Genomic DNA, 23,295 nt, shown 5'->3' with positions numbered 1-23,295 from the left:
CAAACCCAGAGTGGAAGGTGTATGGTAATCATGTCGGGGAAGGAATGCCAAATATGTGCGTGAGAACGGAGCTGTGACCTGAGAGCTGCAGGAATTATGGGCCAAAATCCCACAGACCCAGAGGAAGCACACACACCCATATCCAACTCATACACACATCATATACTAATGGTGCTCCACCAAGCACAAATCCATCCCACATAACTTATTCCCAGTATTTCAAACATTCTACTAAACTGAACCCAGAAATTCAGAAAAACCAACTCCCCTCCTCAGAGTTCAGAGAATGCACACTGTACAATAAGCAGACAGATGCATCATAGAGCTCTGCAACACTGGCCAGGTCTGTGCTGTAAAGGCACCACTTATAGCATCTCAAACACACATTCCTCCTTCACACTTACAGTGTTTACAAGACTGAGTATGTGATCTACTGTAACAGGTTGTTTAGACTCCAAACTTGGCTACCAAGCATTCAGAGCTCAGGTCTCATAAACACATCACACTGAGGCAGATAGCTGAATTTATACTCCCACCTGGTGGCCATCCTAAACACACTGACATCACACAACACAGTGAGACCAACATTTGTTTCTCGTTAAATGACTTCAAGTCCAAATTGCAAAAAAAAAAAAAAGTAACAATAATGAAAGTAAACTGGAAAATCTGACTGACAGGTGTGCAGAATCAAATTACTTTGTAACACATAAAATGAGGTTACAAATGAAACAAAGTTCCCTTTGATACCGTGACTTAGTGGACGCAAACTGGTCTTAACTTCTTGAACTTCTTACTGTATATATAACTTTTGACTGTCAAAAAAGAATTTGACTATCAATCACTTGCACTGGCATTATGTAAGTTACAAAAAATGTCTAAATTAACTTCGCGTAATCAAAGCCTGAGGATTGAAAGATTATTAATAAAGTGAGTATACGTTATTGACAGCATACAGGATTCTTTGGCTTCTCTGGTCAAATGTGTGCAAAGTAAATTACCAGTAACTACAGGTCAATGTGTAACAACACTGAGGTCAGCTTTGTTTCATCTGTGCCCACATATTTTGTCTGTTGCAAATGTATTTTCAAGAGCAGGTGTGTCCACTACTGTTTGTAGAATGTGATGGGACAAACAGGTGATTTAAAACTACTGACCTAAGCGCTGCTATCCAGATATAAAAGATGCTGACATGTACTCCTCACCCACAATCATTTACATTTCACTGCAGCTACAGCAGGTTTCTGTAGAGTCCTATAAAATCTAAAGCTCTGAACCTTTGACATCACATTCCAGAAGTTCTTTACAAACATTGTTGCAGTCTGAAATCAGAAATTTGTGCACTAGAGTCTTCGTTAAGATCACATTTTTGGAGTATCCTGGTTGTGCTGTGCTGCTGTAAACATCATGACCTGGTTTGAAGAAACCTGGATCTGCTACCTGGAGATCTCTGATAGTGTGTGTTAGTAAACAACATGGTGGCTGAGATGGTGAGAAATCAAAATAAAGCTACACACAGATGATCAGATGTGTCAGCACCTGGGCTCTACGCATCAGCCGATACTGAACAGCGAGCCAATACCAGTGTTTAATTAATAAGTTGTACGCCTTACTATGTGAAGGTGACTGACATCACTCTTTTATGTGTAAGGCAACATTAGGCTTGAACAAATATTTACATAGATATGATTAAAATAATAAAGCATTCATCAGCAACTAAGTAAAAAAAAAAATCTTCAAATTAACATGAATTACAATTCAACAATTTTTTAAAATCTCAAACAGGTATTAAAATCCCAGAAAAAAAACAATAAGACTACATGAAATGAGAACAAAATGTAGTCTATGTGAGCGCTGCTGACATAGTACATGCACATGTAATCAGATGTAAACAGCTGTCTCAGCTTTGAATCAGTGAAACCCTAGAATAAGATCAAAAAACCAGGATAAGACTCGTAACTGGGACACGATTGTGCAGGTAAACGCTCACAGTTTTAAGTGGAGCATGAGCGTACATCTTGACCTTGAAAACAGTTAAACCAAAGATTAAATAATTTACTAAAGGTCCAGTCTACCAGTTGATTCACTGAGCTTTCAGACCAAGTTTGCTCAGCTGAGTTGTTGACTTTTGAGTCTTGTCAACTGAGGAAGACCTCAAGATGCTGTTGTCTCCAGAAAGAAAATCTAGTAACTGGATCTTGAGGGGTTTTTTGTGTATTAAGTCTTTTTTGTGAACAATCAGGAATTTCACGCATTACAAATTCATATCTACATTCTTTGTCTGCGGGACAGACAGCCAGCGATTCTTCTGTTGTTACTGAAGCACCGAGGGAACAGAGTGGCGGCCCGCTGAATTGTATCTACCCGTCAGATAGAGGCAACACAGCACAAATCCACCCACACATGCACACACAGACAAGAACAGACAGACAATTAGACACTCATTCATGTTACAGTTGGCTCAACACTCCACCACTGTCAAGTACTTTATTCACAATAAGGTCATTTTCTTCTTTAAAAAATCATTTTTAATATACAACACAATTTTTGACAAGACAACTCCGTTTACAGCTAAATTTGAGCTCTTGAGTTCCAGCTTCTCTCATAACCAAAGCAAGCACGTAGATGATGGGGGAGAGAAAGATGGAGTGAAAGGGACAGATGAACAAGGGTGGAAGTTAGAAGAAAGAATGAGGAGAAGACAGTAAGAGATAGAGAGGAGGAGGGGAGGGGGAGTAGAAAGAGGACTACGCTTAGTATGATTTTTGTACTAAGAACCAAAATACTCAAATAAAATGAGAAAATAACAGTAATAAAAAACAGTAAGAAAGTAAGAGTTAAAGAGAAATAAAAGCAGAGGTGTACCGGGATGCTGTATCCACGGCAACCTCACATGCATGTCTGTCTGTTTGACGCTTCTGCTCTGTCGTTTCACAAGTCCACATACACAAACACACACTCACGCAAACTTGAGTGTGTGTGCGCGCCCCCATGTTCCAAGCGAGTGTGCATCTCTGGGGGTTAGAGGGGGGGAAGGGGGGGTGGAGAGAGAGCGAGAGACAGGGAGGAGTGTGAGGGAGTGAGAGGGAGCGGGGGAGTCATCCCCCCGACACATTTCTCCCTCATTCACTCCCTCCATCTCCCATCCTTCCCTCCTTTCCTAGAGCTGAGTAAAGAGTCTCTGTCTCCCGCATCACAGCTCCGGTCATCCTCTGTCCAACTGTGTCACTGTGTGTGTGTGTTTGTGTGTGTATGTGTGTGTAATATATATAAATATATATCTATAAGCGATTCCATATCTGTGGAAACCTGTTTTGGCAGGCGCTGAAAACTGAGGAGCACAAGCTGCTTTAAGTTTGTATCAAGGGGACAAAAGGGAGCCTGTGACTTATATAAGGTCTAAGTTAATACTGTCATTAGTGTACTTTACAAAACATAAATTAGTAGTAGAAGGTGAACTTCTTGGGAGAGTTGCATCGGTTCTGTAGTCGGGAATCCTCATCAGTGTTGACCTGTGTGTGTGTGTATGTGTGTCTGTGTGTGTGCATGTCACGGTACTGGCAGGCAATGGGCCCAAGCTCAAGAGTCTGTCAGAACGGGCAGGGAGGTGGAGGTGTTGGGGTGGGAGGTGGACAGAGAGATGACGAGGAGGAAGGAGAAGAGATGGGCTCCTTTCCATGATGGACGCACCCATCAGCCAATCAGCCCTGGGCTCCTCCAAGAAAGGATGCAGTGGATGGCGCCACCTGGGGGGGTAGCAAGGAGTCTGTAATCACACACGGGTCTCTCAAAGTGTAAAACATACTGACTGAACACGGTTCTCTAACCATGCACAAATAATAAGGCTGCACCAGCGTCATCTGTTTAACATCTTCTATTAAGACTTTCAAATCTAACAAAATCCTTCATTTGAATAATTTATCTTTTTTTTAATAAATCTGCTTCCTATTACTAATAAATGTAATTTATAGTGCTGAGATGCTGCTAGACCACCCCCCCTAATACAGCTGGGTGTCTACCTTTGTGTGGGGTAAACAGAGAGCAAACTGCTTTTTTAAATGTAGGGAATGTGTTGATTTTAAAGGCTAAATGCAAAAAAAAATACAGTCTAAAACATGCTGTGAATTTTGGAAATAAAAACAAATATCCCTTCTTTTTCTAAATCTTGACTTTTGGACTTCCAAAATCCTACGCAGCCACCACTGGAATCTAATTCTGCAAATAAGTATAATGCTAATAACAACAGCGTAGTCCAATGGTTTCCAACTGGTGGGTCGTGGGTCCATTCTAAATGAACCACAAAAGACCTGCGAACATGTCAACTTTGTAAAAACACACACTTTATTTTTAAGTACAGATAACTCCCAGCACAGTGCTTTATTTTGAAGTTTTCTACAGTAGAGCGAGTGAACACCGAACAGCCACTTAACAGAGACTGCAAACTAGCTCGACGACAAACAGGCACTATGAGTGTGAGCTGCTGATTATATTAAACTGGAACTTGAACTAATGACTAAGGAGAAATCTGGACCCTGTGGCTGCACCAGTTGGGAACCACTGACATAGATTAATCTTTCTCTGCAACTGTGCAGAAATATTGGGTGTAAACAGAATAAATAGACATGAAAAAGAGCAGAAAAATGCTGTGCAGCATTGGAAAGTTGATTTAGAATTCAGATAAACATTATAAATGAAGCTTCAAAGCTTTTAATTATTCGGTACAGCCCTAACACATACACAACCTCATACGCAACAGTTTTACAAAAAGGTCAGATCAGCTAAGTGTGAATGTGTGTGTGTCTTTGTACCTGCTATCTAGAAATGTAAGTGTAGGTGCGGGAGGGAGACCGTCCCTCTGACTGGCCGTTGGTCGAGACGTTCAGGAAGTCCCAGATCAGAATGGTGTCGTCGTGAGAACTGCTGATGATCTGAAACTCATCAAATTGGAGGCGGAACACGCGGCCAGAGTGCTCCTGAAAACATGATAAATAAAGAGGTTATGTTAACATGCTGTGCACACAGGCAGACCACAGACTGTAAGAAAAACATGGACATTTGTGATGTCATCAATGAAATGCATCGGTTGCAAGTTAACCGACCGAACATTAAAGATTGTTTGATATCAAAAGCAAACTCTCAATGTTGAGGCCGGCTGGCGGCACCACATCCATATCCAAGACATCACAAATACAACAGAGGTGTTCTGAATGTTTTGTCCACTTCATTTAGATCAATGAGGGAAGACTGAATACTGGAAAGCCTCTCAGTATTACGCAAAGAATCAAATAGCAACACAACCAATGATAATAAACTTAAATCTCCAGCTCTCCTAACAGTTTTACAACAAATGTGAAAAACAAAATCACACTGTATTTTCAGAGAAGTTTTATTTTTTACTCCTGTATAACTGAGATCTTTTAAGGCAACAGCTAAAGTGCTTTAAAGGAGCTGCAGTTAAAGAGACCTGTTCATTTGCTCCGTCAGTCAGCCATGTTGTAACAAGCTAAATGAAATGACACTCACCACTAGAGTGCGCAGACATAATGTGCTGGCGGGGGCTCGTGGGTCCAGGGCTGCCTGCAGGTCCCACACCTTGATCTTCCTGCAGAGAGAAACATGAGATGACATGACGTCAGAAACAAAATGCGTCTCTGTGCACAAAGCTGTGTGTGTGTGTGTGTGTGTGTGTGTGTGTGTGTGTGTGTGTGTGTGTGTGTGTGTGTGTGTGTGAGTGAGTGAGTGAGTGAGTGAGACTAACCCGTCGTAGGCGCCGCTGACAATCCTTTTGTTGTCAAAGCGAATGCAACGCACCAGCTCCTCATGACCTTCAAGCACTCGCAAACATGCTCCACACTCTATGTCCCATAACCTGGAGAAAGAGAAGTCTTAGTAAACACGAAGCAAAATACACCCTTGATACTGTGATATTATTTTAAACAATGACATTTGATTAAATTAAGACTTTCTGACCGACTGGTCGTCCTTGTATTTCAAATTCATCATCAGTCTGTGTAACACATACATGCATATGTTTAATCTCACACATACCGGATTGTGTTGTCAGACGAGCCGCTGACCACCAGACGGTCTCTGTACTGTAGACAGGCGATGCCCCTCTTATGACCATTAAGAGTGCGCACAAACTCACAGGTGCTGGTGCTCCATACCTGCAGAGAGCAGCACAAAACATTTTGTGAAACAGTGGCCTGGGTTTATTTAGATGTGTACAGCCTTTCAACATCCACTCTGAAACTCACTTGGTGGGTTTGAAACTACAGAACAAATTTGATATTTCTAGTTACACTCTAAGTATCTCAGCTGAACAGACTGAATTATGAGGTCTATCATACAAAACTGTGGGAACAGGAAACAAAATCTCTGCGTGTGCTCCAGACTTTAGCAGACAAATAACATAACATACCCTGCAGCTACTATCAGAAAAATGTTTCTCTAGAATCCACCTCCTCAGCTCCTGTTACCTTGATGGTGCGGTCCCCTGAGGCGGACACAATATATTTGTCGTCAAAATCGACCACGTTGACAGCAGCCCTGTGTCCCACGAGGACACGACGTAGGCTGATGTCAGTAGGAGAGGCCATGTCCCAGACGGCGATTGAACGGTCCTTGGAGCAGGTGACCATCAGGCCGTTGGCAAAGCGCAGGTGAAGAACTGCCTCGTTGTGATGGATCAGTGTGTTCAGTACCTCACCCGTCGTCACCTCCCACACCCTGCAGAGGGTGAGCGGTAGAAGGAGAGGGATGGAGGGAGAGAAAACAGAAGTGGGGAGAAATGACAGATTGGCCGAAAGATGAGGGCAAAGGTGTCAGGCAGAGGAAAAGAAAAGGCAGGAAGGGAAAATGGGGATGTGGAATGGGAGACAAGAGGGAAGAAATGACAAAGGGGTGAGAAAAGTGGAAAATGATAGGAGGAAGGGGTGAGTAGGAAAGAAAAACGAGACGAGGGCAGCGGGGAGAGTGGTCAAAATGAAAGAAAAGAAGGTTGAAGACGGAGAGTGGAAAAGAAATGTAATGGGAGAGAAGGAAAAAGGAAAACAATGGAGACAGGAGAGAGAATTATATTTATTAGTTTTACAATGGAGAGCAACGGAGAGTTCACACATACTGTATGAACTGCACACACACACACACACACACAGAGGGGCGGCTGTGAAGAACATGTTACTGAAAAGCACCGCTGGGCATTGAGAGTCAAATGCAGAACACACTGGAAAAAGCTGACAACCGAACCTACAAACAAAGTGCCTGTCAAGCTGTTGCTAAGGAAGTGAAGTCACATTTTCCTTGGATACCGCCCAGCGAGTACGGCTGAAGTGTGAAGTAATAAGAGAATTAATGCTGAGCTTCTGTGTGCAGTAGCCAAGCAAGTGTCAACATACACACACACGCCAGGTCTTTAAATATCCGCAATAAAACATATCACACTATCTCTGGTAATGATAGTAAATCTAACTCATTATGAAATAATAAACGTCAACATTTATGTTTTCCCTGCCAGATTGTGAGAGCAGCTGCAGGTTGGGTGGGAACTCATCGTAAACTATGGGCAGCAGTTGGTGTGTTTGTCACGACTGGGTATAAAGTGGACTATAAGCATACAGTATGTGAGATGACACATAGTGCGTCAACAGCAAGAGTACTGTATTTTGAACACTGTGGTGCACTATGGTTAGGAATATACATTTAAAAATCAAATTAACTGATGTCGAAATTTATTTTTCTGTCTTTTACTTTGCTTGAATCATCTGCAGTTAACTTTACAGCAGAGGTGTATTTTACATGAAATATTCTGTATCAGGATTGTGGCAGCCTTTAAAGCAATTAAGCACAACAGCAACAGTTTCAGGTGATAACAAAATATGTCATCTCCTTTTATAAACAGTACAGTATGTAGTTTTATAGATGTTGCTCTGTGTATAAACTACTCATTATATTCTACAGATGCACTCCATTTTGAATGAACACTTTGACTGAATTTAAACCTACTTCAGGAGCCGCTTCTTTGTTCATTTGTTGGCATGAATGTCTTTAAATAACAGAAACACGGAGCCAGATTTTTCTCCTTTGTCTTTGACCTTGAGATGTAGTGAAGTGATTAAGTAGATTAAGGTGAAAGATTTGAGCTACTTTACAAATCAGTCAGTCTAATCACTAAGGCCTCGTTCAGACTGCCAACTCCGTTTTTTGACATATACAGATTCATCCAGATTGATTCATGGAAGTCTGAACGGCAAAGAACACACATTAAATCCAAACCACATTTGATTCCAACTGGACTTCTACAGATGTGTCTCAGTCCATCCGCTTTAGCCGCTCAAAAGTGATTTCAAAGTGTCTTTTGCGTCACTTGCAACACCAAAAACAACAACAAAGTCAAATCCAGACTGACAAAGTGCTGAGCAGAAGTCATGCTGCTGCTAGCAGAGCATTATAGAGGAGTTTGTCTCATGCGACGGAGGAGTTCTGATCGCAATTTGTGCATGACTGTTTGGAGGGCACGCTGCTTTGGAAAGCCACATCATCAGCAGGAATGGGTGTTGTTAAGAATTTATCAATACTACTACTATTGATACTCCTTATCGGTTCTTTTTTTCATCGTAATTGCTTTTTAGGAAGTATATTAATTTGTTAGCAATGGCCAAGGTTGGAGTATTTCTGTATGCGAAAGCATTTGTAAAGATTATGTTCTAACATGGACCCTAGAAAGAGTAGCTGTTGCCTTGGTAACAACTAATGGGGATCCAAATAAACAATAAACACAAATCCAATCTGATTAACAGTGCGGACCGTCTGTAAGATCTGATTTGAGAAACAAATCTGATTTGCCCGCAGTCTGATTGTAGCCTAAGAGCAGGAATGCAGCTTTGACTACATCTTTTTACAAAGTTACAAAGATCGAGTTTGTAGAATTTAGGGGCATCTTCTGGCAGAAATGGTTTTCATTAGTTTATTATAACTTTAAAGAAAGAATTGCTGCATTTTAATTACCTTAGAATGAGCCGTTTTCATCTGCAAACAGAGCAGGTCATCTTCCACAGTGCCTGCCATGATGTTCTACAGTAGCCCAGAACGGACAAACCAAACACTGGCTCTAATAAGGCCATTTGTGTTTTTGCGTTGGCCACTGTAGTTCTCCTACATGCATGGCACACGAGAGAAGTTTCAGGTATGCAACCTCACCGCTACATACTGCTAAACCCTATACACTGGATCTTTAAGTAAGCAGTTTATTTGCTATCGATATACATGAATTATCATTAATCTAATCTCCACTATGAAGCATTCCTTTCAGTTTGAGAAGGTGTGCTGCAGAAACACACTTGTTTCATAACTTGAAAATAAGCTGAATAAAGAAGCAGTGTATTGAACAGTGACTAATCAGAGGTTTAGTGGCAGAGGCAAATGTGGAAAAGGACTTGATGTGCCAAGCATCACCACCATGCTCACAATGGCCGCATAAGCGCCCTAATATGTCAGCTGTCATGTAGCCGCCTGGCCATTAACAACAGAGGGATTCTGCTCTGTTTGAATCACATGTAGAGCTCTGTCTTTGTCTGCCTACGTGTCTCTGTGTGTGCCTGTGCGTGCGTGTCCGTCTGCTTGTCTTGTTCGTTCTATTTAGACACAACTGACTAATATGTGGAGGCATGGAGCGCATATTTGATCATTTATCATTTATCAGATCATTTAAATCATATTTAATATATTTTTAATATCGTTCACAAGAGATCATCAGCATGTTTCCTGCCAAATTTGCACGCGGATTTCAGAAAACAGACCAGACGCCAAAACTATGCTGCAGATTGCAACCGGCCATTGCATGTCCAGTGTGAACAGCCCCATTGCTCAACAAGGGCATCGAAGGGAAGTGGGCAGCAGTCCACAGAAAAATCTATGTGCTTTGTGTTGCTTCCACGTCCAGTGTGCCCATTTTTCCGACAGCCCGTTGGTCCGACATCCCATTGTTCCGACCATATTAAACCCATTGTTCTGAAGTCCCATTGTTCTGAAATCATCATGATGCCCTGTGGTTAAGGTCTGGTTAGGTTTAGGCACAAAAACCACTTGGTTAGGGTTAGGAAAAGATCATGGTGTGGGTTAAAATGAAAAAGAAAGTGACAAACACATAAGCCGTGAGCCTCCTCCGCCTCAAGCCTTTCCCAGCTGACCCAGAGCCGGTCGCGGCACACCATCAAGGCAGAAATACGCCCGCCGGGAACCGTTCAGCACCGTGGAGAGCTCCCCACACAACCCGGATCCCAGAGTTAATAACAGGAGGTTATGGTGTTTCACTCTCTCCTCTCTATGACACTTGTATCTCGAGCAGTAGCCTACTTTTGTTGCGTTGCTGATCCTCTATGGTACACAAATACAGTAATAATCACATATCGGAACAACGGGACGTCGGACTAATGAGAGGTCGGAACAATGCTACGGCACCAATAAAACATGAGCTTGGTAGATTCTCCGGGGAAGCCCTCTCCCCGCAGTTAGGGACTGTTCTACACGGTACCGCTGGCAGGGTGGAAATAAGTCAAAGTGTAGAGGAGACGGACCAGGTTAAGCGGCCGACCTCCGAAGCCCTCTCGCCTCTCCCCGCAGTTAGGGACCGTTCTCCAAGGTACCGCTGCTTCTCTTCTAAGTTTCTTTTCTGAAGTACACAGTAAACTAGTTTTGAAAGAAAATAGTGTGGGTGTGCGCAGGTGCAAAGATGCATTCTGGGTGGGGCATGAGCGACCGGAGCGAAATTGGAGCGAGAGATAAGGCTCCGCTCCACCTTTTAAAAAAATAGCCGCTCCTCGCTCAACACAAAATCCTCCCGCTCCGCTCACATGCTCTGGTGTGAACCACCAAGCCTGCTACCGTCTGGCTCACCATGCTGGAGTGAAGCGTATTCATGGTCTGCTCTAGCAGGGGACCCGTGGTGTGTTGGAGGTCTTCATGGAGAACATAATCTGTGATGCCATCACCCAGCTATACCGAGCATGCTGAGGAAGGCCATAAACGCCATGGATGTGGCGTATGCTCTTATAGGGGACACAGTAGTAGGCTATTTAATATGCTATTAATGAATTTAATTATTTGGCACCAAACATTTTGGCCATTGATGTTTTAATTTGTTGGACAACTACACATGATACCGTCCAAAAGCCGGCATATACCAGCTAATGTAAACTCTGAGCGTGTCATGCAGACTTTAGCATAGTAGTGCAATTTTAGTTTCATAAATAAAGTAGCTATAAATGCCCATCTACTTTTTGTCTCATGTTGCCAAATTTAACCAAGGATGTACATTATGTTCAAACTGAAAATAGGTTGGGAACTTAAGATAAATAACTGGCATTTGATCCGAGCATATTAGAGCAGTAAATCCCTGCAACTCATCAAAACGTCCAGTCTAATTAACACTCAGCAGAAGTGTTACTACTTGCTGGTCGTACTCCAAAACACAGTGTGTTCTTTCTGTGACAAGATGTGTGTCGTACCTGACAGTTGAATCAGAAGACCCGGTGACGATGACTCTCTCATCATACTGCAGACACAACACTGAGCCTGTGTGACCGGTCAGTATCTTCAGACATTCCAGAGACTGCTTATCCCAGATCTATCAGGAGAAAGCACAGGAGTAGGAAGAGGACGAAGAAGCAGAGGGAGATAGGAGGACAAAGAGAAAAAAGAATAATAAGTGGTTGTGAAAAGGTTGCAGATTTGGGCCATGCTAAGAATGGCCTATTCTCACAGCAGTGTTCATGCCCCATTTCCCCACTGCTGTGCTGAGCTCTGAGTGTGTACGTAAGAGCCCTTTCAAGCTCAGCCTCCTCCAGAACAGTAAGAAGACAAATCCACTCTTCTCCTCCCTCCGTCCTCCCCTTCTCTTCATCATCTTTTCCTCTTCTCCCAGGCCAGACAGATAAGTGGAACACACAACGGGTCTGGAGCTGAGCCTTTTTATCCTATAATTCACTTGTGTTCTGTCTCAGTGTCTGCTGGGTTAGCTCAGCGCCATAGACAATAAGATGATAAGCCATACTGAGCTGGAAGAAAAGATTCAATTCATAACTACACAAACCCAGGTAGGAAGAAAACAACCACACACAGCATGCATGTGTTTCTCAGAGCCAACACTCTGGCTGCTGGTGCTTTGGGACAGCAGGGGCAACAGGAAGCAAAGTGATGGGACTTAAACTTCTAACCAACCTTCTTCCAACCATGTAAAAGTCCAATATATATACTGTTACTGATGTTTAAGTGTTACCAGTAGGGGTGTAGTGATATTCCAGCCTTCACAGCTATGACATTTAAAACATGACAACAGAAATAACAAATTTTGAAAGGGAAAAGGGGCTTTGCAGTTGCCACTTACAGGTCCAGTGTGTAGATTTTAGGGGGATATTTTAGCAGAAATGGAATATAATATGGTAAGTATGTTTTCTTTTATGTACAATCACCTGAAAATAAAAAATACTGTGTTTTTATGACCCTAGAATTAGCCGTTTAAATACACATAGACAGCAGTTTCCCATTTACAGAGATTGCCATGTTGCACCGCCATGTTTCTAGAGTAGCCCAGAATGGACACACCAAATACTGGCTCTGGATAGGGCCATTAAAGTTTATGCATCAGCCGCCATAGTTCTAAGCCCCTCTGCAGCAGGCACTGGCAGGAAAATATTGTTGTTGTTTTTTTTTAACGAAAATCCTTTATTCAGTGTTTTGACCGGTGCGTTTGTTTTGGTTTAGGTGACAAAGATGCTAACCACCAAAGGATGTCCAGGGGTGTGCAAGATCAGCTTTAAAATGTGGATTTGCAGTTTATCTTAGCATGAAGATTTAAGGGAAAACTCATCCCATAATTAATGTAATCTTACTGCTACAAAAGTAATGTTAAGAGGACATCAGTTCAAGGAACTTAAAAAAAAATTAATTATCGTAAACACTGGCTCCCATCTTGCATTTACTCACACAATTTTGTAATAATGACACTGCTGTATAAACTTAACCTCTTGTAAGTGTTTGCTGCATTATCTACACTGTTGTTTCATGAAGTTGTCTCAGGTTCCAAAACTAATCCAAAAGCAAATTGTTTTATTATGTTACGACAGTATTAGCCTTGCTAATATTATCTTAGCAGAAAGTAAATGGAACCATCAGAGGCTAATGCTAATGTCATTTTAGCTGGGACTTTGGCCAAGGAACTCAACTTAAGCTATTATTATTTAAGAATGGAATTTGGAACAAGTAAATATGACTACCATCCCCTGCATCAAAACAACTCAACCGTATCAGGTTATCTTTAGGCATGCAGGCGCAGGTGCACTGCATGTGTCAAACACAGATGCCAAGAGCTATATTTTTTTTAAGTCAACTCAGAAGGTGTGGCTCTCATTTCATTCTCTGTAACTCCGTCCTCGCAGGCAGGCAGGCAGGCAGGCAGGCAGGCAGGCAGGCAGGCAGGCAGGGCTGGATTCTCGCGTGATCTTGTGATTCTCGCCAGCTGCCTTGCAACATGATTTGGGCAGACATGGAGGAGAGTGAGGTTGTAAACGCAGAAACCTGAAACACTTTAAATGACTGTTCTCAGGAACCTTAAAGCTTAAAAAATAATTTTAGTTTTACTGTTTTGTGTCTTTTGTTTTAAAGTGTTCAAAGTGTTGTCTCATGTGAAGCAGTTGTTTTTTGTTTGCATTAGGGTTCCAAAAACTAAAATAAAAGAGAAAAACAAATACAACATACAAACTACTGTACTGTGATGTATACCATTATCGTGATATAAAATTACATATACCATGATTGAAGATTTTGGCCACATCCCTAGGTGCTACCAGCTGTAATCCTAGTCAATGAGTTTCTGTGTCCACTAGCCGTCGGTGCATTGCCCGTTCATCTACCATCCAACATGGGCGGCTGTGGCTCAGGAGTTATAGTGGGTCGTCCACCAATCGGAAGATCAGTGGCTCAATCCCTAGCTCCTCCAGTCCGCATGTTGAAGTATCCTTGAGCAAGATACTGAACCCTAAATTGCTCCCAATGGCTGTTATATTGGTGTGTGGGTGTGTTTAAGCTGAGTAGCAGGTGGCACCTTGTTTGGTAGCCTCAGCCACCCATGTGTGAATATGTTTGTCAATGGGTGAATGTGATATTTAGTTAAAGCGCTTGGAGTAGTCTGAAGACTAGAAAGGTGATATACAGGTCCCAGGTCCACACAGACAACAATGACAGGAGAGATTTGGCATTAGAACATAAGGAAATTATACCTCATATAATTAAACAAACACCCTTTTCCTAATTTGTCCACTAAAGTCCCTGCTAACATGTTGACTAGACAGATCCCTAAGAGGGCAAATTCATTCACTATCACAGACCTCAGACTGCCCTTTATGATTACACACACGTACCTTGATGGAATTGTCCCTAAGGCCACTGATGATCTTGTCATCGTCGTACTGGAGACAGTAGACCCCTTTACTATTTTCTGAGCGACACTGAATCCTCTGCAAGTTGTGTCTGCCACATCGCCAATTTGCCTCAATAGTCTGGAGAAAGGAGGGAGAAACAATGAGAAAGATGAACACAACAGGCAACCAAGGAGAGAAAGAGAAGCAATGTAGCTGAACAGAGAGAGAAGATGGAGGCAAATATCATGTCATGTAATATTATTAGAGGAGGAGTTAAAGATGTAATGTAGCCAGATGGAAAGTGGTTCAAATGAGTCCATATGAACTAGGGGTGTCATAATAAACCAGTACTGACGATAACCGTGATATTTAAAAGTGAAATGCTGATATTGTGTTAATAATATACATGTGATAATATCATGTAAATAATCCAGAGCCTCTCAAATCATTTCCGCTTCCTAACATTCTCGCTTTGTCTCCCTTACCCAACTCCATCTGGTTGCCTTGTCACTATCCCTTAAGTGTGATTGCTCTTTTTGTATGTTTTTGTACAGTGGTGATTACAGACTCTCTCTCCATCTCCCTATATTCATGTTTTGTATTTTGAGTAACATTCATTTGCAAAAAAAGACACAACATACAATAAACTAAGTTAAAGATGAATATGACTGATAGCATTATTTTAATGTTTTTTAAATACAGATATCATAATAATATTGTAATTGTGAACTTTGGCCACGATAACCATGTAGTGAAAATCTGGCATCGTGCCAGCCCTGATATGAACCCATTCATGCTTTCCAGGGTTTTCGACACACTATAATAAATTCTGTGCAAGTGGCATTTTTAACAAGGAAAGAAAATATTTTTATATTAATAAGTAAATGAAAACAGTGTTCACATTATACTGAAACCCATTTCACTGTCTCTTACCTCTATGTCTTGGATGATCTTGGGATAAAGGGAGTGATAGTAGGAGTTGGGTGGGACTTCTGATGTGCGGTTCTTGAACAGATATTTCTCCCTAGGGAAAGACAAATATAAGAATGACAGCTGCTTTGTATGCACCGGAGTATAAACTTACTTCCTCCTTCTCTACCTTTCCTTTTTTTCCTACATCTACTGGCAAAAAACAAAAGACTAACAACCACACTAAAAACAAGTGGTTTAACTTTATCCTCAGAGAGCATCCTTTTAATTTCTGCCAGAGTGTTGGCCAGTTTTAGATCTTATTGTAAAACAAAAGAACAATAGCCAGCCTGTTATGTGTGTGTGTGTGTGTAGTAGGTCTAGGTCTATTCTCACCACTGGTGTCTCTCAGACAGGCCTTTCCAGAGCGGGTCCGTGCGGACCATGCGTTCAATGAGCTTCTTCCACAGCATACCCTCAGAGATGACCCTCTGCCACTCCTTACACACCAGCTCTGCCGAGCACAGCGAGCGTGCATCCAGGAAAGACAGGATGTTCTCTGCTATGTGATCCAAGCCTTGGGCTAAAGAGAGGAAGAAAAAGGCTGAGTGGAGTGTTTGTTGCAAAATGAATAGGATTTCATCTGGTCAGTTTATCGGTGCCTAGGGTTCATTATTTTTAACTGTTATCCATGTTTATAGGTATTTAGTTTGAATATTAAAAATGCCTTGAAGATCTGATGAAGAAAATCAATCATACAAAAGTGGTTGCATGGACATAATTCAAATCCAATTTCATAAAACCTGAGAGTGATGAGTCAATGCGTCAATGCTACTAAACGTTGCATTTCTATCTGTATTTGTACCTGGCAGCGCAGTGATGAAGTCCCTCTGCAGCATGGGTTTGAGGTAGGAGTTGATGTGGCCGTGCTGGTAGTGGCACATACGGGAGATCAGGCGCTCGACAAACTCCACCTGGTCGGCCTCTGACCACTGGTCAAACAGGGCGATGCAGTGTTCCTTCTCCTTCTCGTAGTTACCCTCTGACGGACGCTTGCGGGACCCCACAACAGGACCATTACTAAGCTGTAAATTAAAAAAAAAAAAACAAAAAACACTTGAATTCAGATCTACTTGTAACAACAGAATAAAACAATATCACCTCAATTACTTTCCAAGTCTTTTTTTCCATCCTTATAACAGTCTGTGAACAACATCAACAGAAGTCTCTTCATGTTGCACAATGGACTAAGTTAAAAATCAATTTTCATTGCTGAGGGTTAAAGCTCGTTAAACCACTCGAAGCTCGCGATGATGTGGGTGTATGTGTGGGAATAGGAAAAACGATGCTTTAAAATAAATGTCAACATCAGTGTGAGGTTTTTACTTGAATAAAGGTGAAAGGAAAAAATACAATTCTGATGTCACAGTATACTGAGAATTAGGGCTGCACAATATGCAGTTGTTTCTTTAAATCGTCCTAATGAAACACTGTAATACTGCACTTAAGTTGTAGTAGCAACGCAATAATTTACCTTCTGTGTGTAGGAGCCATTTTGTTTAATGCTTGCCATGCTGTTAACTCTCTGACCAATCAGATAAAGCCCTCAACAATAGGCAGGGTCCACCCATAAGGTTTGCTCGATTGCCCGGGGCCAGTAAAAAGTAACACTGGGCTAGTTAATACAATCAGTCAGCTGCCCAATCGAACCAGGCGAGCAATGTTCCTATGTCTGCTCTACTCTCCAAGACTTCCCTTTGCTCTGCCTAGATCTGTCGTTGTGGGAGTAGACACGTCATGCGCAGAGAGACACAGGCAGGCTTCTTTACTTAATAGATGACATGGCATCAATTCATCTAACAACATGAGCAAAACGCAAAAGAACATTCATTCTAATTGGAGAAAAACATAACGACCGGGTTTAAATGATGACTCGTGTGATGAGAGTAGCATAGCTCCTTTAACGACAGCTCAGTGAGTAGCACCAGGTGGTCAAGCAAGAGACAGGGTGTTGGTCAGAGCAGATAGCTGTCGGCAATCGCAGTAGGGAAGAAATTAACAGTTAAGTTGTTGAATGGTAGTACAGTGAGGGTTTGGTCCACTGCAGCTCTTTAAGACCAAAGTAAAGTAAATATAAATATATGAACTAATACATATACTGTGCATGTCTTGAGTCAGCTTTATCACATATTTTCCTAATGCTGAGTGGCTGTAAATCTTGGAGAAATTGTTTCAAACATTGTTAAAATTATAGTTTTTCATATTTTCAATGATACTGAAGCCTGTATACACCAACAGCACACACACACACACCTTGAGAACTGTGTTCTTCTTTGGCGACAGGTCGTCCACAAGGTTCTGTGACTCCATCCCTGACGTGTTCTGTAACAAAAGAACAAAACAAAGAGAAGTTGCGGGTTAGCGTTTTATTGTCTTTGCATTTGTGTGTTAAAGGCACTGTGAGAGCCAGGGCAGCGGTGTGGACAGCGCTGGACACGAGAGTGCCACAAACACAGCCAAGGAAGGGAACCATCATGACTTCTGAGGCGTGCACGCACAAACACCCGTGCATACACACACATATGGAGTGAAAAAAAAAACTGAGCACTGCAACAAAAGGAATCTATTTGCTTGCTTGTCTGTGATGTGGGCTAAGTAGTCTGGACAGGAAATTAAACTGCAGCATCTTGGGTATGTCACTGGCAGCAGCTCGGGCATGACTGTAATGAAACTAAAATCAGATAGTGGTCTTACAGTACATACACAGGATAGAGAAGAAAACTGAGAGGTTACCGGATCCCACCCATTTCTACCATGTCTTAAGTCTCTTACAAGTGCATTGCAAACAAGCTACAGAGCCTTGAGTCATTTTAATAACAACAGGGCTATGGCACAAATCACGTATTGACAGTAATGGAGTGAGAGGCTGACCATTTAGCCTGGCTCTAAACACTTAACGAAGAATAAAATCTAATAATAAACACATAACAGATTCTTTATAGCATAAACACTGCTTTGGGAGTCATGAACAGTCTGGCAGCAATGTCATAACCTTACATTTATCATTACATATATATACACAAAACCAACATGTAGACCTGCTAATCCTCATAGGGAGCATTGTAGTTTTAGCTCTGACTGAAGATACACCAAATTATTAATGTTGGAGACCACTCTAAACCAACATGTTTGTACACTGTAAAACACACACTCAGCTACGAAAACTCTTTAAAGGATACACTGCAAACTCTCCAGAAATGAGCAGGAACAGCACAACCTTGCCATAGCATCACTACATAGGAAAACACCAAAAAAGGACTAATGTATAATTGCTATTATCTGCAACTTTATCTGCAAATTTTTTTTCTATACAATGTATATTTTCTGTTCACAGATACCACAAACTAATTTGGGGAAATGGGACAGGCAAAGCCTTCTACCTGGGAGAGGGTCAATGCTATCACATATCAGTGTAGGTGATGACTGAGCCAAGGTCACACTCTTTGAAAACAGCTTTGCTGGTGAAAAAGCTAAAATAGAGGCCTGTCTGAATATTCATTTTCATAGCCTATCTGTTAGTGCTTCTCCGGACGTTGAAGAGTTGCCATTGGCGGGCTGAACCTGGGGTCTATCTTAGACACTGGATTACTAACGATCTGGATTTTCTAAGTAAAACCCAGAACCCCCTCAAGAGCCATTCCAGGTTTTGCTCGGTGTAATTAACCATCTAACTTGGAGATGCTGCTACATGTGGAGAGCAAATTCAACAAAGAACATATCAGTGGTTGGCAGTAACACAACCACACAAACAAACAAACGGTCAGGTACCAAGACCAAAGCAGACAGGACAAGAAGCCAGAATGGGCTTGCTGGTGTTGATGAACATGCAGAGCAGAAGGAGAGAAGGAGGAAGGAGAAATAAAAAACAGACAGACCAGGTTTGGCCAGGCAGGCAGGCAAGCAAGCATGTAGCCTCTCAGAGCTTGAAGGAAGACCCCCCACCTCGGCCCTCACACCTCCAGGTAGAAGGGGAGAAAATGTTACTCCTCAGTGCGGGGTTATTCTCTGGTACGCCCTGCATCCTGCTTCCACTCATGCCAAATTTCATAGGAAACAGTCTAGTATTCAAACTGATTGTAAAAGTCTTCAGTTTTCATTACATGGCATAATCACTGTTTGACTTTAAGTTTTCCGGGACCTAATTTAGATGCAAGAACTGTGATTTGACATGATTATAAGGAAGTCAATTACAGTTTATAAAGCTACAATTTTGTTTCAAGCAGAGAGAGTTTGAGGATGCACCAGAGAAGAACCTGAGAGCAGTGTGCTTCCAACAGGGAGGAAAGGACAACGGAAGGTGAGGAGGTAGGAGGGTGAGGGGGTGAGTGGGTGCTGTCTGCACCAAGGTGGTATGAGGAGTCATGTGGAGTGGGCGAAGAAAAGTGAAGGGTGTGGAGATGGCGAGGGAGGAAGGGAAGGGAGAGGAGGAGGAGCAGCAGAATTAAGAGGAGAGAGGCAGAACCTGGTTGTGAGCCCGGGTGGAGGGGATGCTCTGCAGGCACCTGAGTGCACACAAACTCTCAGCCACCGAGGAGCAGCCCAGCCAGAGAGAGCGAGGCACAGAGCACTGTGTGAAAGAGAGAGAGGAAGGGAGGAAGGGAGGAGGAGAACGAAGTGGACAGGGTGAGGGAGGAAGAGAAAGGGAAGAGCGAGAGACCAGAGATGGGAAGTAAAGGAAAAGAGGAGGGGGGTTGATGAGGGAAGTTGGGAGGAGGAAACCAAAGGAGGTGAGTGAATGGATGGATCAATGAATGTATAGATGGATGGAAGTGGTGAGGAGTTGGTGAGGAACGGGACAGGCGGAGTGTGTAAAAAGTGTTAAGAATATAAAGGTAAAATGAAAAAATAATCAAATAAACAAAAAGGTTTGGTTTGGAAATTGTGAGGAGGTGGGTGTGTAACCATCAAAAGGTGAGGAGAGAAGAAGAAGGGGAGGAGGTGGGGGATAGTGAGGGGAAAAACCAGTATTAGAGCTACACACACATTGGCACAGTGAGCGCAGGAACACACACTCCTTCACACACAAGATACAGACTGATAAACATACACACAGAAGCATTATTAGACATGAACTGGGTGGGGATAGGTAGAGGAGAGGGAGGGGCAATGGGAGTAATTGTCAATTATTGCCACTGGTTTTGACAGAAACCCCACCCACTGTTCTGCCATCCCCATTCTCATGAGTGGTTAGTGAATAACACTGGGACAAAAATAAAATCAAAATAAATACACAGACACAACCCAGACAAATTTCATTTTTGTAGGCCTGTAGGATTACAGTCCCCAAATCCTGCAAAAAATGTATATTTCCCTCCATTTTAATATGTGTGATCAAGATGTATAAATTCATTAAGTCCATTGGCTACACACAGTATGTGCTGTCCATACTTTGTCAAAACTATTAATCTCTTTTCTGATCTTTTCTTTTCTAATCTCTTAACTGAGTAAGCACCTGGGTAAAGTTCTGTTTTCAGTCATTATTATTATTATTTATCTTATCTCGGGACCAAAATAAAGCCTGAACAATCACAGAAAGATGTGGAAAGCAGTGTTGCTATTACTTTGTATTAATTGTTCTGTCTACACAGTAATTTTAATTGTGGTTTAAATTTGATAACTTTTTAAACACGTTCCTGACGTCTGGTTAGTGTTTGATCTAGTGGCTATCTCCAATACTAATTTGTCTCTAAAGTAACACTTAATTCCTCTCAAGGATGATTATTTATGGTATATAAACATCTATGATAATTGTAGACACTTTGCTTTAGCAGAAGTAAGACACACTCTTCACTCAGCCACGGTTCTGTCACACAGGACACGTCTGGTCCATCTTATCTACTGTACAATCGAAGATTTTACTTTGTAGGCCTACCTGGCTATGTCAATAGCGAGTAACTTATGACAATACAGTTGATTTGTTTGGTACAGACACTGAGAGCTGTGCGGTGATCCAAAAATTATAATAAACACCTGCCAGAGGAATGGAAACTATCCACGTTTAAGTTCATTAACAAAACAATACCTTGTCTTAATTGGCGTCTTCCTTGAGACCACTTTGACCCCTGTAATGTTAATGTAAGCTATTACTGAGCTAACATTAGCCTAGCCTGGCTAGCTTTTCAAGATAGCTAATCATTCCACAAAAAGACGATTACTTGTTGACCAAATCTAAACGTCAATAAAGGAAAGCCATGTTAAATAGACAGTTCGTGTTTCTGGTTATCAAACGAGCTTTTACCGACCTGACCAGTTTACTGTTTTGGTACGGTAGCGACTGTCAAGTACCCCTAGCACTTTTAGCATGCTAGCTATTAAGCTAATTGCTACCTCGCTAATCGTGGTAACGCTATGTGAATGAAAAAGCTATACACTTCCTTCTACGCACTTCGAAAATATAAACAGAGAACCAGCACGATATAAGGATTTAAGCAGCATTCCGTTGTATCGAGGAATCCATTTGACAGCGCAACACATCTGTTATCATGTAGGCTGCCTTAACATAAACTACATAATATAACATACCCGTAAATTTACGTGGTTCATCGCCTTCTAGCCTGTGTTAGCTGGATGGCTAAGTATCAGACAGGGCCCAGTTAAAGTGGCGCAGCGTCACCGCAGTGAACGCTACCCCGAGAATCCTCGGCTGTCTTCGGCCGACGACTGGACATCAACCTTTTAATTTCCCCTCTGTTTGCCAGTTGTATCCAAAACAACATATGATTTCCATTTACCAGATGTTGAGGTCAAGGTCTCGGTTATCAATCCGACCAGTATGCGGAGCATTCTTAGCGAAATGTATCGATAATTTCAGGCCCTCCCTCTGTTTTCTGGTCCCCCCTCCTTTCTCCTCCACCTCTCCCGACAAGCCGCTTCAGCCCATTCCTGCCGTCGAATCGAGCCTCGGCGCTTCCACCAATATAAAGAGACATACTGATCACTTCGGGTGTTCAGGATGCCATAACAAAACGAATCTTACCATCAGTTCCAACGTTTTGTCCTCCATCTCCGGCTCCATGTTGACGATCCCCCCCGAAACTCGCTCTGAAAATGGAAACCCAGCCCTGCGTCGGCGGCCCGCAAATGCAGAGACGTCATTCACTTCGCTCAACCACACAGCTTTGGTAGGGCAGTGTCAAAAGGGTGGGTGGGGGGATGGTGACGCCCATACGGCGATAGAGCCCGCTGATTGGACGGATTTTGTCAAAAGGGGCGTAACTTCGCAGGTTTGCTTTTTATTGATTGGCTCACCGTGCTACCAAGGCTTCCCCGGTGACTCCCCCAAACAAAAGGGCAAATGGATGAAGATGCTGTTGCTATCCTGAAGAGGAATACACTAAGGCAAAATCAATCATCCGCATAGCTTTGCTATGAGATGCTGCAGGATGTTGGCTATTTTAATGTCATTTGTGATTAAAGGAAATAGTAATTTAAACCACGCTGCATAAAACAGCAGCATACGTTGTGCTGCAAGGATTTAAGGTAATGTGTTCACAAAGCTTTGTGATAAAAATGATCAAACAGAGTTTTAGTAAGAGGTCTGGGTTGTTTTAGTACATTTACATCCAACTGCATATTTTAGTAAATCCACACAGGATGCTGCATGGTTAAAATATTATTCACATTACAGTGAATAAGGAGAGGGAAAAAAATGACATAATAGTCACAACAGGAGCCATTTGTAAAAGCAGATTAAGGGTTAACTGATGAGTAAAATGTGGAACTGTGTGAAAACGGATTGATGTAGGAAGACCTGTCAGCCTTTAAACAATGTAATCCAGAGAGTAAAGCAGGCGCTCAGACACTACCTCAGTTCCCTTCATCCTTTACCTCAATTCACCTCTGCTCATGCTTTCCTGTGAATCCCACTGGCATTAAAGGAGTATGTTTGATGGTCAATTAAGTGTTGATATCTGAA

General features: G+C 42.2%; 1 protein-coding gene across 3 annotated transcripts; it reads right to left on the bottom strand.

Annotated features, from left to right (window-relative positions):
• Positions 1-2,441: 2,441 nt before the first annotated feature.
• fbxw11a (F-box and WD repeat domain containing 11a) lies at positions 2,442-22,502 on the bottom strand. 3 transcript variants are annotated; one of them, XM_033633166.2, is made up of 14 exons: positions 22,357-22,489; positions 19,843-19,947; positions 17,634-17,702; positions 16,186-16,405; positions 15,717-15,903; positions 15,345-15,435; positions 14,412-14,549; positions 11,502-11,620; positions 6,477-6,726; positions 6,046-6,164; positions 5,756-5,866; positions 5,521-5,599; positions 4,806-4,970; positions 2,442-3,743 (listed from the first exon to the last, which is right to left on the bottom strand). In XM_033633166.2, the coding sequence occupies exons 1-13, from the start codon at positions 22,393-22,395 to the stop codon at positions 4,809-4,811; spliced, it is 1,689 nt and encodes a 562-aa protein (XP_033489057.1). In that variant the 5' UTR covers positions 22,396-22,489; the 3' UTR covers positions 2,442-3,743; positions 4,806-4,808. The 3 variants fall into 3 exon arrangements, with proteins under 3 accessions (XP_033489057.1, XP_033489058.1, XP_033489059.2); XM_033633167.2 differs by lacking the exon at positions 19,843-19,947 and having other exon boundaries at positions 22,357-22,502; XM_033633168.2 differs by lacking the exons at positions 19,843-19,947; positions 22,357-22,489 and adding an exon at positions 21,903-21,967.
• Positions 22,503-23,295: the final 793 nt, after the last annotated feature.

Source organism: Epinephelus lanceolatus, chromosome 7, assembly GCF_041903045.1.
Source record: "Epinephelus lanceolatus isolate andai-2023 chromosome 7, ASM4190304v1, whole genome shotgun sequence".
Classification (NCBI taxonomy): Eukaryota; Metazoa; Chordata; class Actinopteri; order Perciformes; family Serranidae; genus Epinephelus; species Epinephelus lanceolatus.
The sequence above is the reverse complement of the archived record's forward strand: the minus strand, read 5'-3'. Positions and strand labels throughout refer to the sequence as shown.